This window comes from Oncorhynchus masou, chromosome 16, assembly GCF_036934945.1.
Source record: "Oncorhynchus masou masou isolate Uvic2021 chromosome 16, UVic_Omas_1.1, whole genome shotgun sequence".
Taxonomy (NCBI): Eukaryota; Metazoa; Chordata; class Actinopteri; order Salmoniformes; family Salmonidae; genus Oncorhynchus; species Oncorhynchus masou.
Window position 1 is genome coordinate 9,164,145 of NC_088227.1, and position 13,171 is coordinate 9,177,315.

Consider the following 13,171-nt stretch of genomic DNA (forward strand, 5'->3'; position numbering starts at 1 on the left):
GACCCTCCAGCAGGACAATGCCATACTGCTCGTTCTGTGCGTGATTTCCTGCAAGACAGGAATGTCAGTGCTCTGCCATGGCTAGCAAAGAGCCCGGATCTCAATCCCGTTGAGCACGTCTGGGACCTGTTGGATCGAGGGGTGAGGGCTAGGGCCCCCCCCCAGAAATGTTTGGGAACTTGCAGGTGCCTTGGTGGAAGAGTGGGGCAACATCTCACAGCAAGAACTGGCAAATCTGGTGCAGTCCATGAGGAGGAGATGCTCTGCAGTACTTAATGCAGCTGGTGACCACACCAGCTACTGGCTGTTACTTCCCCCCCCTTTGTTCAGGGACACATTATTCCATTTGTTAGTCACATGTCTGTGGAACTTGTTCAGTTTGTCTCAGTTGTTGAATCTTATGTTCATACAAATATTTACACAAGTTTGTTGAAAAAAACGCAGTTGACAGTGAGGTTTTTTTGCTGAGTTTATTTGTGTAGTAGAACTCCCTTAAACAGTTACAATTACTGACAGAACTATCCTGGCTAAATACATAAACCATTACATTAAATGAACTTTAAGCAATCGTATGTCTGTTTACCTCAGGGCACCGAGATGCCGGCGGAACTATGCCATGGAATTCAAGGTATATTAAATCTTGACGGAGACCCTATCCTACCAGATAAGTAAGGAACATCTATTTTCTCATCACTCTTTTTGATATATTATTCATCTTTCTCTGGAGAGAATCATGGCTAACCTATGTGCTTTTGTTCTTAGACCAGTGGAGTCTCCCATCCCCATGCTACGGGACATTGCACAGAACAGTGCCATTGGGTAAGGATTGTCTTTTACCTTAGTCACACCAGTTGGTCTTCCCAGTTGGGACACGTGCACGTTTGTATAAAGACTGAATTTCAGACAAATGTTCACCTGAAGGGCCAGTTGACAATCCTCAGAGCGATAGTCGTAAGGGCACATTACTGCTTTACGTTACATGATTGATCTCGACCAGGAGGAGAAATTTAAGGTCATCTTCTGTGTGAAACCAATTGCAAGTTTTCCTTCAGTGGTCGACTTCAAATGCTCATTTACCGCACGATAAAAAAAGTCCTTGGATGTAACGACCCGCTTGGCCCTCTGGGGGTCAGCTTCTAAGAGGTGCTGAGACTCCCTTATTCTCAGTGGGTTTGTGTCCCAAATGGCACCCTATTCTGTTTATAGTCCACTGCTTTAGACCAAATATAGTGGTTAGGGTGCCTTTTGGGACATGGCCTCTCTCATTCACACTGGAAGTAGAGCAAAGCTGATGTCAAACAGAATTGATGCCATTTTCTACGACCAACGCTGGAGTATCTGATTTAAAATGCCTTGGCTCGCTATTTCTCCTTGGGGCAGGATGGTTATTAAATTCATTGCCAATGCAAGGCTTGGAGTCGGCTTTGCCTGGAGTTTCACCGAAATGTAAACTTTTTAGGGAGTACTGTTTTTTTTTGTTTTTTTTAACTCACAAATTCAATCATTCATAAAATAAATGGTTGTAAAATGATTTTTTTTTTTTCTTGGCAGAGTGAAATATAAGGACCCACAGTTTGGAGAGACCTTTGTGTTCAAGGCTGTCATTCTTCAGGGAGCAAAGTAAGTTATTGCAATGCATTGTTTTATAATTAACATGTTCCCATTGAGTCAGAGCTGTATATTATCTTACACCTTCTGTATGCGCTTAGACACATTGTTCTTTAAGCAATGTTAATATAGTGTAAAATCTATCTTAAATGTATACTTATTGCTACACCTTTAAAATGGTTTGTCAATTGAATTTGTACACCGTGTCTGATTTTAAAGAATGGCATCAAGTATATTTGTCATTTACCGCTCATGTCTCCCTGTCCCCTTTGAGAAAGTCATAGTGTGTTCATTGTCTTTTCATTTTTCGGTGGATCATGGAGCTCTTTATGACCAGTGTGGTGTTTCCTATTCTGCTACTGTTTTGTGTGGAAAAATAGTGTCTCCTTGTCTCTCAGGATTCCTGCCAAGGTGCTGAAGCCTGGAGACTGGGAGAGGGGTAACCGTGGTAGGGGTAACTGGAGGCCCCAACTGGGCTTCAACTCCAACCGGCAGCAGGTCCATCTGGACCAGTCGGCATTCAGGGCCCTGGGGTACGTACACATCTCTTCAGACTAGACAGCATTGACCATTTTAGACTTGCAGCCAGACCAACTTGTATGATACCCCTTCAATGGTCACCCTTTGATATATGATATCTAAGCTCTTTAACTTAGTCAGACATTCACAGAAGGCTGTTTGTTTACTGTTAAGTTGTTTACAAAGTAAATACAGTTGAACCAAGCTCATGGAAAGTCCAAGAATGGATGTACCAATCCCGGAATGCCCCTTTAAGGAACCTGGGTAATTGAACATCTGGCTGATTCTGGACTATAGCATGTTCAGGAATGAATTATGCATGCTGCCAAAGAAACTTGATGTATTCAGAAATGTTTTTTGTCCACCAAATTCTTAATTCTGTAATTTAAACAGTTATTTGCCTTGATGGGGCCAAATGGGCAGGTGTTTAGAGACTGGTAATTAGGAAAACCTGGCATAAATTAGTTATTTATTTTTCGCCCCCCCCACACACACAGAGTTTGGTATGCTTGTGTCGATGTGACAGCGAATGGTTAGTATTAGCAGCTATAATATATAAAAATGTATGTGTAGGCATCTGATGCACCCGATTTGTTACTCAATGAAGAAGCCGGCCACATTAGGGTTAGTAGTCAGCTATTTGACTGGCAGCTGGGGCTTAGGGAACAGTGTGTATGGAACAGCCTATAGCAGATTATTTCATATCTGTGACTTACGCTGCATGTTTTCAGTCACAGCATTAACCGACAGCAGCAGGGAGGTGGGCAGTACAGCAACGCTCCACCCCCTGGCAACTACCACCAGGGGAACTACAGCAGGCCCCCCCACAGTGGTGGTGGTCACTTCTCACGTAAGTCCTCTTACACACACACACAGAGAGTCAGGCCTTAGACAAACACAATCGCTGCATCTCCCATTTAAAAAAAGTCTTTACGTGTTCAATGCAGGTGTCGAGAAGTAACTATCTGAATAGGTGATAGGAAAGCTAGCAAAGATGGACAGTAATCTCAGATCCAAAAAGCCGTTTTGTTGCATCCTTTCTTACTTGCTGCTACATTTCACTTCCTTTGTCTTCGGCTGACATATTGTACCTCTTCTAAGAATAAAAATAACTATATATTATACAATTAAATGGCCCTTTTGTTCAACACTGGGGAGTTGGAATGGCGTAATCTGGAGTGGGCCGTTCTCTCTCGGTCTCCTAGCCCCTAATCAGAGGCTCCTGGTTGTCCCCAGGCCCCGGTCTCAGCCCTATGCTCCTCTGATAGCAGGGCTCTGCTCAAAAGTAGTACGCTATACAGGGAATAGTGAGCCATTTGGGACGCAGGCTCAGTTCTCCAATTTGACTTTGATGTTCCCATTTGCAAGTTGATGAATAATCTCATCTGGCTGCTGATAGCTTGTGGAGGAGCAGAGGCTATTCCAGTGGCACTTGATGCAAATAAGGCTTTTGGTTCCCTCAGATTGCGGCAGCCTCCCTTGGCCTCTGCTGTTCATCCCTGATGGTAAACTTGCCAATTAGCAGCGTAGGACGGACTTCATCCTCTTTCTTTCTATATTAGTTATTTTGATTAAGGAAATCAGGGTTAATAATCTGGCCCATCTGATTGTGGGCCTGTTTCTCTTCAAATTGTCACTTTATGTAACGGTGGGATTTTTAAAATTCATGGCCTTCTAGTCCTGACGATACAATTCGCCAAAACTGCAGGAATAATAAAAATGTAACAGCTTAATTTTAGCGTACTGTCCCTTTGACACTTGCCTTGAATAACCAACGGCACAAATTATATTTTCAATAACTTTTTTTTTTTACATTTAATTTTGCTGTTTGAAGCTGGTGTACAAAAGACTCATTTTGAACTGAAGAACGGGAGACATGGAAATGGCGCACGTAGAACAGATCTGCCTCTTTTTTACACTTTCAATGAGTGACTGATCTATAACTTGTTTTCAATGAGAATTAAATCCATAACTTGCATTTCTATTTGAATTTGGTCAGATTGCCACAAAATTGACATTGCAGCTTTAAGTCAGAGGGAAATGTACATCAAATAATTGCGTGTGTATATATTCCCATTCCATCCATAAGAGAATCTAGCAGTTTTAGTCAACCAATTTATAAAAGGATGCACAGATGAACTAGTCTATATATGGTGTGAGACGATATTGGTCCCAACAGCACAATTAGCCAGACAAGTTATTGAAACGAGACTACAAATGTGCCAACTCTGGGACAGTAGGGAGCTCAGCGCTCAAAGGCTTTTGTTGCTGTGAACTGTCTCTCAGGGAGGATCCACTAGGTTGTCAGTAATCACCCTGGTCAGGTTGGGGCCTTTTGTGTTGGGTTGGGGGTGGCTCCTGTGTCGCTGATTAGTGGTGCTGGCTGCACTGGGAGACTGCGGGGTGGTAATGAGATTGTCGAGTGCTTCTGGACACACTGGCCCCTCTGATAAAAGCCTTCTGGGACGATCCCATTTGATTGGATGTGTGGTAGACTGGAGAGGGTTGAAACCAAAGTTAACTTCCCCTTTCAGCGTGCCACTACCTCCTGCGGTGATGTGTCAACCGGCTGCTTCTGAAACATGCTGCAGGGTTTTGTTGGGCCTAATAAAAACAGCTGCTGTGTAATGACCCAACGGAGAGACACCGCCGGTGGCCATTAGTCTTCTGACGTCCAGTCACATTGTACTAGCAACTTTGTCACTGCATTATTAGAAGTTGCACTTTTAAGGCATTCTCGTGGAATTCAGGTGATTCTAATTTCAGGCCGCAAGGTCTAGGCATAGAACGTTGCCAACTGTTGGAAGAAAAAGGGAGTTGGTTTGAGCTTGTTGTTATCCCTTGGGTTAATACAGGGAATGTGGAGTGTACTGGGGGACTTTCGGCGTAATCGTTCGCTGTCTTTTGTGTCACATGGCTTGGAGCTCTAGACTTTTAGATCATTGTTAATTAAGGAGAAGGACAGGCGCCTAATTGTAATTTCCTCCTTTGACTGACTGCCGGTCATCAGGACAGAAGACTGATGACAATGTTACCGGAGTATAATTGGGGCCAGAGTGGGTGGTCTGCAATAAGGTTGTTGGTCCACAAGATTATTAACTGTCAACATTTACAAGTCCACAGATGCAACCTAATCACTTTGTTTGGATGAACAGTTATGCGTTGTTCGTCTGTTTTCAATTGTACGTAGTTCTTATCTGTAGAATTTTCAATCACTTGACAAACATCTATTGTGGTCAATTTTACTCCACCCCGCAAGTCAGACTGACCAGTCCATATTCTCTTGGTCATCTCAGACCATATTATTAAACTCTCTCTCCATAACATTGAGCATGGGCCTCAAAGTGAAACTTTTGTTGTGCTGTGCCAGCAGGCCAAATGCTTATTTCCAGATATCCTATCCCCTCCTATCAAACATTTTTTAACACCAACCTCCAATCCAGGTTTGTAAATGACTGGCTTTCCTTTGCTGAAGTTCTTTTCATTTCACCCCGCCCCCTCTCCTCCCGTCTCAGCCACTCACCAGGCCTGCCCCTATAAACAAACAAGTCCAGGGCTTGCAGCTGGTCATTGCCTTGGCAACAGCGGATCTGGAAGAAGCCGCTCTCGCTACTTTTTAAAAAGTGTGGCTTTGTGAAGGGGCTCGCCGCGATGGAACCAGGGGTACTTGAGTCATCCACAATGCTGCACGCTGAATGCTTATTTCATTTTGCCTGAGACAAGAAATGCAAATGCAGCATTTTTTTATTTTTTTTTTACCCCCACCTCAAATCCTATTGTGGTTTAGTGCTTGAATGGGCTTAATTTTATCATTGTGACTTTCTTTTGATCAGTTTTTAGGTTGAAATCTATTGGTTTCATATTGAGGTTAAGGCTGAAGTGAACTGGGTTAATTAACTTTTAATACATTTTTACATAGTCTGTTGTAGTTTCCGTTTTGATTCGCAAACAATTGCGTGCAACAGATGTAACTTTCGCTCGAAGGGATTTGCTTTGGAATGGATTCCTTGGAATCTCACTGTTTCAAACTAGCATTTTCACTAAACAGAAGTCTCATAGCTGGTTTTATCTATGCAATATGTACGGAGGTGTATAAAAATGACACTGATGGCAACTCATCAGAACCAAATTCTTAGGTAGGTACACCTTAAGTATTGCTGTTTTTAAAAGGGTGTATTGCTCTCGATAGGTTAGTAGCGTGTTAGGGACATTGGTTCCCCAGAACCACTTTCTGAATGTCTCTCTTTTGTCACAGATTCCAGGCAGCAGGGTCTTCTAGGGGCACCTCCCCCATTCAATCCTGTACAGCAATATCCAAGGTGAGTCTACGGCATTGTCTGCTTTTAATACATAGGCGTGTATTCGCAAGGCCTCTCATCCTGGGCCTGATAAGTAATTGATTGTTGCAGTGGCTTTTATATATACACTTTACGAACGGATGTTGTAGTATTTGTCCAAAGCCTTCACTGCAGCATAGGAAATTAACCATGGTAGTACTTTTTTATTTTTTTTTTATTACATGAGGTTTAGTGTAATATACAGTACCAGTCAAAAGTTTGGGACACCTACTCAGTCAACGGTTTTTGTTTTTACTATTTTCTACATTGTAGAATAATAAAGACATCAACAAGGAATAACACATGGAATCATGTAGTAACCAAAAAAGTGTTAAATAAATCAATTATTTGAGATTCTTCAAAGTAGCCACCCTTTGCCTTAATGACAGCTTTGCACACTTGGCATTCTCAAAACCAGCTTCATGGGGTAGTCATCTGGAATGCATTTCAATTAACAGCTGTGCCTTTATTAAAAGTTAATTTGTGGAATTTCTTTCCTCAATGTGTTTTGAGCCAATCAAGGTAGGGGTGGTATACAGAAGATAGTCCTGTTTGGTAGAAGACCAGGTTCATATTATGGCAAGAACAGCTCAAATAAGCAAAGAGAAACGACAGTCCATCATTACTTTAAGACATGAAGGTCAGTCAAAAAGGTTTCTTCAAGTGCAGTTGCAAAAACCATCAAGCGCAATGATGAAACTGGCTCTCATGAGGACCGCAACAGGAAAGGAAGACCCAGAGTTGCCTCTGCTGCAGAGGATAAGTTCATTAGAGTTACCAGCCTCAGAAATTGCAGCCCAAATAAATGCTTCAGAGTTCAAGAAACAGACCCATCTCAACATCGACTGTTCAGAGGAGACTGTGAATCAGGCCATCCATGGTCAAATTGCTGCAAAGAAACCACTACCAAAGGACACCAATAAGAAGCGACTTGCTTGGGCCAAGAAACACGAGCAATGGACATTAGACCGGTGGACATCTGTCCTTTTGGTCTGAAGAGTCCAAATATGATATTTTTGGTTCCAACTGCCGTGGCTTTGTGAGACGCAGTAGGTGAATGAATGATATCCGCATGTGTGGTTCCCACTGTGATGCATGGAGGAGGAGGTGCTTTGCTGGTCACACTCAGTGATTTACTTAGAAATCAAGGCACACTTAACCAGCATGCCTACCACAGCATTCTGCAGCGATATGCCATCCGGTTTGCGCTTAGTGGGACTGTCATTTAATTTTTCAACAGAACAATGACCCAAAACACACCTCCAGACTGTGTATAGGCTATTTGACCAAGGAGAGTGAGAGTGCTGCATCAGATGACCTGGTCTCCACAATCACCTGACCTCATCCAAATTGAGATGGTTTGGGATGAGTTGGACCGAAGAGTGATGGAAAAGCAGCCGGAATATGTGGTAACTCCTTCAAGACTGTTGGAAAAGCTGGTTGAGAGAATGCCAGGAGTGTGCAAAGCTCTCATGACAGCAAAGGATGGCTAGTTTGAAGAATATAAAATATTTTAATTTATTTAACTTTTTTTTATTTTTTATTACTACATTGAGTCCAAATGTTTTCTTTCATAGTTTTGATATATTCAAGATTATTCTACTTTGTAGAAAATGCTAAGTATAAAGAAAAACCCCTGAATGAGTAGGTGTCTGAACTTTTGACTGTTACTGTATGTGGTTAGTAGAGAATATTTTAGTGGTGACTACGGAATCACACTTAATGTCCAGGTAGATGACAGGCCTTCCTATATTAGTTGAGCCCACTGGGCTGCGCCATGGGGGGGCTTAGAGATGAATTAACAATTTGGGAGTGCTAAACAAATTTCTCTTGAGGTTTGGCCGACTTAATGAGGCATCACTAATACTGCTCCAGCGGTAACATTTCTGCACCACAGCCACTGTGTCCGCACAGACCCGCCATTGTTTCTGGCTCCAGACCTCTTGAAGGGCTAATCAGCTTCTTTGGTTCAAATTTTCAGGCCTACCAGGCCTATTGTGGCTCTCTGTCACCTTAGGTCACTAGTTATTAGTGGGCGAATTGAAAACAGTTTCTTTTAACTACTTATACGAACAGGACCGAAATGCAACTCATAAGGAACTTTGAGGAGGGATTACAGATTCCAGTGCTCTGTTAAGTCTGGCATTGGGGAAGAATGTGACATGGTTCAATAATGAGGGATGGGCCCCTCGACAACGGTTCCTACTTTTTCCTTGGCCAATTGTAGTGAATAAGATGAGACCTTAATGTGGTGGCTTGGCTTATGGATGGACACATTGCTGAGGCGTTATTCATGGAGACCCACTGTGTGCTCATCACACACAGGAAATGTGGTGTCCTCATTTCAGGGATGAATGCCGTTCATGACTCAAGCCACATGTAAATGTATGGTTTATTTCATACTCTGGCATTAATTTAATATTCTTATACTTTCAATCATGTGAAATGGGTGGCCCTTTTCTTCTTTTTTTTAATGAATTCAATCTCCAGGTCTATACCAATTAGCAGGGATGTTGCTAGGTCACCACGGTCAATTTTGAAGGCTGCATCAATAGAACTTGAAACATATATATATATATATTTTCTTTTTGCTCCTGATCAGGTGCTCTGACATATTTAGACTAAATGGGTAGGACAAATGCAGGGAGGGCCTAAAGCCCAAATTGTCCAGCATGGCAAATGTGTTTTTGTAGCTGTCAATTAGGAGGAAAGACTGAACTTTCTTTAGAATTCAATACAAATTCTGATTTGTTTATTTGGGTAGGGCCGGGACGATACCAGGATCGCGACAAGGAAACACGAAGTGGATTGAACTTTTGTTGGAAACTAACGTTATGTCATCCAGTCACGTATTTTTTTTTCAAACTATGGAACACAATATTTTACATACAGCAGGTTTCTAAAGGACCGAAGATTTTAGTCTGCTTCGTGTTTTAATTTTCGCCATGGAAAAGATATTGCGATACTGGTATCATTCCGGCCCTAGTCATTAGCTAGATGTTTTAACTTCATGTTTAACTAATCTGCATTGTTTTCGAATCAAAGGCAAATTGGCAGTGATGTTGTAGAAGATTACTAAAACTACATGGCAGTTAAGAACCGAATTGCAATGTAGGCATACAGTCCATAAATGTAAAATCCAAAACGACAATTTTAATGTTTGTTCCCCCGCAGGCAGCAGTATAGTGGTAGTGGTGGGCACGGCTGGGACCGGTCGATGCAGTCCCAGGGAGCTGCCTACCAGCAGAACATGCAGAGAGGAGGCCATGGAGGGGGGCAGGGTCAGGGTGGCTACCACCAACAACGTGGTCAGGATGACCGTAGAGGAGACCGCAGAGACGACCGTGGAGGACAACCGGTAATGACTTGACTTTGACCATATCCACCTGAAGAGGAGGACACCTCCAGATAATTGACGCATACTATACTGCACTAATGGCTGCCGTCTTTGCCCTTTATGCTTTGTTTATTGTGCAGCCCTTCTGACCGGTTTGGTCCTTTCTGTGTTTTACAGGGATACAGCGCTGGACGGAATTACCCCTTGCCACCCCCAGCAAGACGATACAATTGGAGTTAAATTTAGACTTAGATGGGCAGAAGGCGAATATGATTTTTTTTTTCGCTATATTTGTCTTTCAGGCTGTTTTACTTGTTTTCTTTTAATAATTCTGGAAATGTTCTTATGTACTGAATTTTTAAGAATAATGCCTGTAAAACTTGTGAAATACAAGTGAGTCAAGACAATTGTGTCATTGTCAGTTTGTTTGTAAAGTTGATATTGACCCTAATTTAGAGTATTATTTTATTTCAAATGTTCATAAATTTAGCCAAATTAAACGATTCAGCTATTTGCATCACATATACCTTACATTTTTCAAATCATATTCCTCCTATCAATCCTCACAATCGTCATAAGCTTTCTGATGTGAAGCACTCATTGAAAAATGTCAACTAAATATTCCTAAATCATGAACATAGCATATCTTTGGACTATGGTTGAATTATTTTCGAATGTTTTTGTTTTTTTGTCAATTCAAAATTCCTTGGATTAACAGCTCCATAGCAGTTGCATAGAGGCTTTGTTTGAGACATAATTACATGGCCTAATCAGAAACCATATCTCATTTCCTACTGGTTTTAATAAATCAGTCTCTCCCAGTTTCACAGGTACCAAAGTAACTTTATGGTTCTTTAAATAGATTTAATTTATTTTATATTAAATAAATATACTTAATAGGCCATTCAGTGCCCCTTTATTTAATGCGGACCCTATTATTATAAACTAGGCAAATTTATCACTAATAGTTTGCATTTTTTCTTGCTTATATTTCAAATGTTCAAATCAGAGCCCACGAATAACAAATTATATTTATTGAAAATGTGAAACAACAATTGAGCTCCAGTTATTACAGTAGTTTGAAAATTCTCGCCATTCATCTTTCTTTTCCATTGTTTGGCCAAATCAGTCATGGTCCAATTTTAAATATCCTGCAAATAGTCTTGCATTTTGGGACTTTATCATGCTATAGACTACGTGCTTAAATATTTGTTTACTTAACCAGGCCTGCTTGTAACGGTAAGAAATATTGGAATTTATATGTTGACTCTTTCGTTCAATAATTGGGTGATAAGGACTAATAACAAATGTAATTGCATTAGGCCAACGTCTTAATCAAAATTGCGCTATAACCTACACGTGAACTTCGTTACATCCGCAAGTGCCACATGAATAAGCAGATATGCTTACATGTCAAGCAATTTATTGTTAATTCAACTGGATTGTGATGTGTATATATGTATGCTATGCAGCCATCACATTTGTAATTTACAAAAAATGAACGAACAAATATTTCGTTTAAAAACAATCACTGTCACATTAAATGTGTTAACTATATATACAGTTCAGTTTCATTCATCGAAATATTACAATACTTTGGCCTGATACCCTCATTGTGTCCTTAAAGAATTTAATTCCAACAAATAAAACTTAACTCCCTTCACACCGTCACCGAGTGCTTGGAGTCTCATTTTTTTTTTCTCAAACTCTTCAAAAGTAAAACACGCACGGTCGACTTTCTTAAAAATAGGTGGTCTATGCACCTCTCAAATGTCAAGGAAGTATGGTCCTTCTGTTGTCCATGTCACCAACGACCACTGTCCTTCTCGATGTTTTTGTTCGTTTTAAAATCCACTTGATGTATTCTCCAGAATGAAAATATAAAATGGCAGGTTTCTCCCTTTTACCAAGTTCTGCCATAAAGCAGGTTTGAACTGACCATGTTATTGGTGTACTCGAGGAGAGCCGCGTCTGTCTGAGCCATGTTTATCTGGCTGTGTAGGATAGGGGAACTGGGGGACATTTCCTCCAATTCTTCGGATGATAACGGATTATTCACCTGCTGATTATGGTGATTAACCACCGCACTTCCCGATGCCGTCATCGCACCACCGGACACGTTCTGCTGCTGCTGCACCTGCTGTTGCCCAGACGTCGTTATGCTTGACCCGTTCTGGCAGGGTTTGCCATCCTTCACGAGAACCGGGACTGCTACCCGCCTCGGTGACTGTTGCTGTGGGCACACACTGCCGTTCTCCTGTTGAATCTGCTGGTTCGCTTTGTCCTTTGCCTGGCGTTTCATTTTGTACCTGTGGTTCTGAAACCAAATTTTTACCTGGGTCGGTGTCAGGTGGATCATGCTTGCCAGGTGTTCTCTCTCGGGTGCCGACAGGTATTTCTGCTGCTTAAAACGCCTCTCCAGCTCGTACACCTGGGCCTGAGAGAAAAGCACCCGTCGTTTTCTCCTGGGCGCAGAGTGTAATGTGACCATGGATTTGGTGGCTTCCATCCCTGCCATTGTCCCCATCCCGGTCATGTTCATCCCAGTGGCAGCCCCCATGAATCTAGAAACTTCAATGGCACAGTTAAATAAATGCATATTAGATACCGGTTTAGTTTAACATTATTTGAATTTAATCGTGGTGCGCAATTAAATTCATCACCATTTCAAGTTGTAGTTTACAGTTAAGTTATTCAAAACGAATTGCATTTCTTAAAAGTAACATCAAAGGCTACTTGTTCAACTTACTTGTTGGGTAACGGGGTTCGGTGTTTGCGCTATACCACGCAGTTGCTGCTGCGCCGTTTCTCATTGTGTCTTGGTAAGACGGGAGGTCGCCCATATTCCCGATGCTCCCATTACAGTAGCCTCCTATGGCACTGGAAAATTGGGAGACGCTGTGTGGCATGTGATAGGTGCTCCCCACCCCGGTGTTATGGCACATGGCGTGCTGCTGGATGCCCGGTTGAGACACCTGAGTTTGTCGGTATGCGCCCAGCGAAGACGCGAGGTTCCCTGTACTGTCCATGCCTCCAAACTTTCTGTAGGTCTCCTCGATCGGGCTTAAAATATCTGTCACTGAGAAAGGAGTTGAGTGCTTTGGGCTCAAGGACATGGTTTAGCCCGCAGGTGAATTTGGCTGAACGCGGAACAAGTCCGACCGTAGTGTTGTGTCTCTGCTGCAGGACACCTACAAGAGTACTTGTGAGTCCGTCTGAGATTTCCAATGGATCGCCTTGGAGAAGGAGGGGAGCCTTGGGCGCTCTTATCTTGTCTTGACTCTAGCCAGGCGCCAGGTTTACGACAAACACGAGGGGCGGAGCAACGAGCCAAACATGCCAACAATGGGCATTGACATTTTAACCGGGT

At 42.2% G+C, this 13,171-nt stretch overlaps 2 protein-coding genes across 2 annotated transcripts in view; one reads left to right on the forward strand and one right to left on the reverse strand.

The window, feature by feature from the left end:
• Positions 1 to 10,208, forward strand: part of LOC135557426 (5'-3' exoribonuclease 2-like) — a 30,263-nt gene extending 20,055 nt beyond the window's left edge. The window contains exons 23-30 of the mRNA XM_064990681.1: positions 589 to 668; positions 763 to 819; positions 1,552 to 1,620; positions 2,007 to 2,141; positions 2,859 to 2,977; positions 6,383 to 6,446; positions 9,639 to 9,822; positions 9,979 to 10,208. Coding sequence (XP_064846753.1) covers positions 589 to 668; positions 763 to 819; positions 1,552 to 1,620; positions 2,007 to 2,141; positions 2,859 to 2,977; positions 6,383 to 6,446; positions 9,639 to 9,822; positions 9,979 to 10,041 — 771 coding nt within the window. The 3' untranslated portion in view covers positions 10,042 to 10,208. The remainder of the gene's footprint in view (positions 1 to 588; positions 669 to 762; positions 820 to 1,551; positions 1,621 to 2,006; positions 2,142 to 2,858; positions 2,978 to 6,382; positions 6,447 to 9,638; positions 9,823 to 9,978) is intronic.
• A 996-nt stretch (positions 10,209 to 11,204) lies between these two features.
• On the reverse strand, positions 11,205 to 13,068 carry LOC135557427 (homeobox protein Nkx-2.4-like). The gene is made up of 2 exons (XM_064990682.1): positions 12,551 to 13,068; positions 11,205 to 12,372 (listed from the first exon to the last, which is right to left on the reverse strand). Exons 1-2 carry the CDS (start codon positions 12,915 to 12,917, stop codon positions 11,705 to 11,707), a joined length of 1,035 nt encoding a protein of 344 aa, XP_064846754.1. The 5' UTR covers positions 12,918 to 13,068; the 3' UTR covers positions 11,205 to 11,704.
• Positions 13,069 to 13,171: the final 103 nt, after the last annotated feature.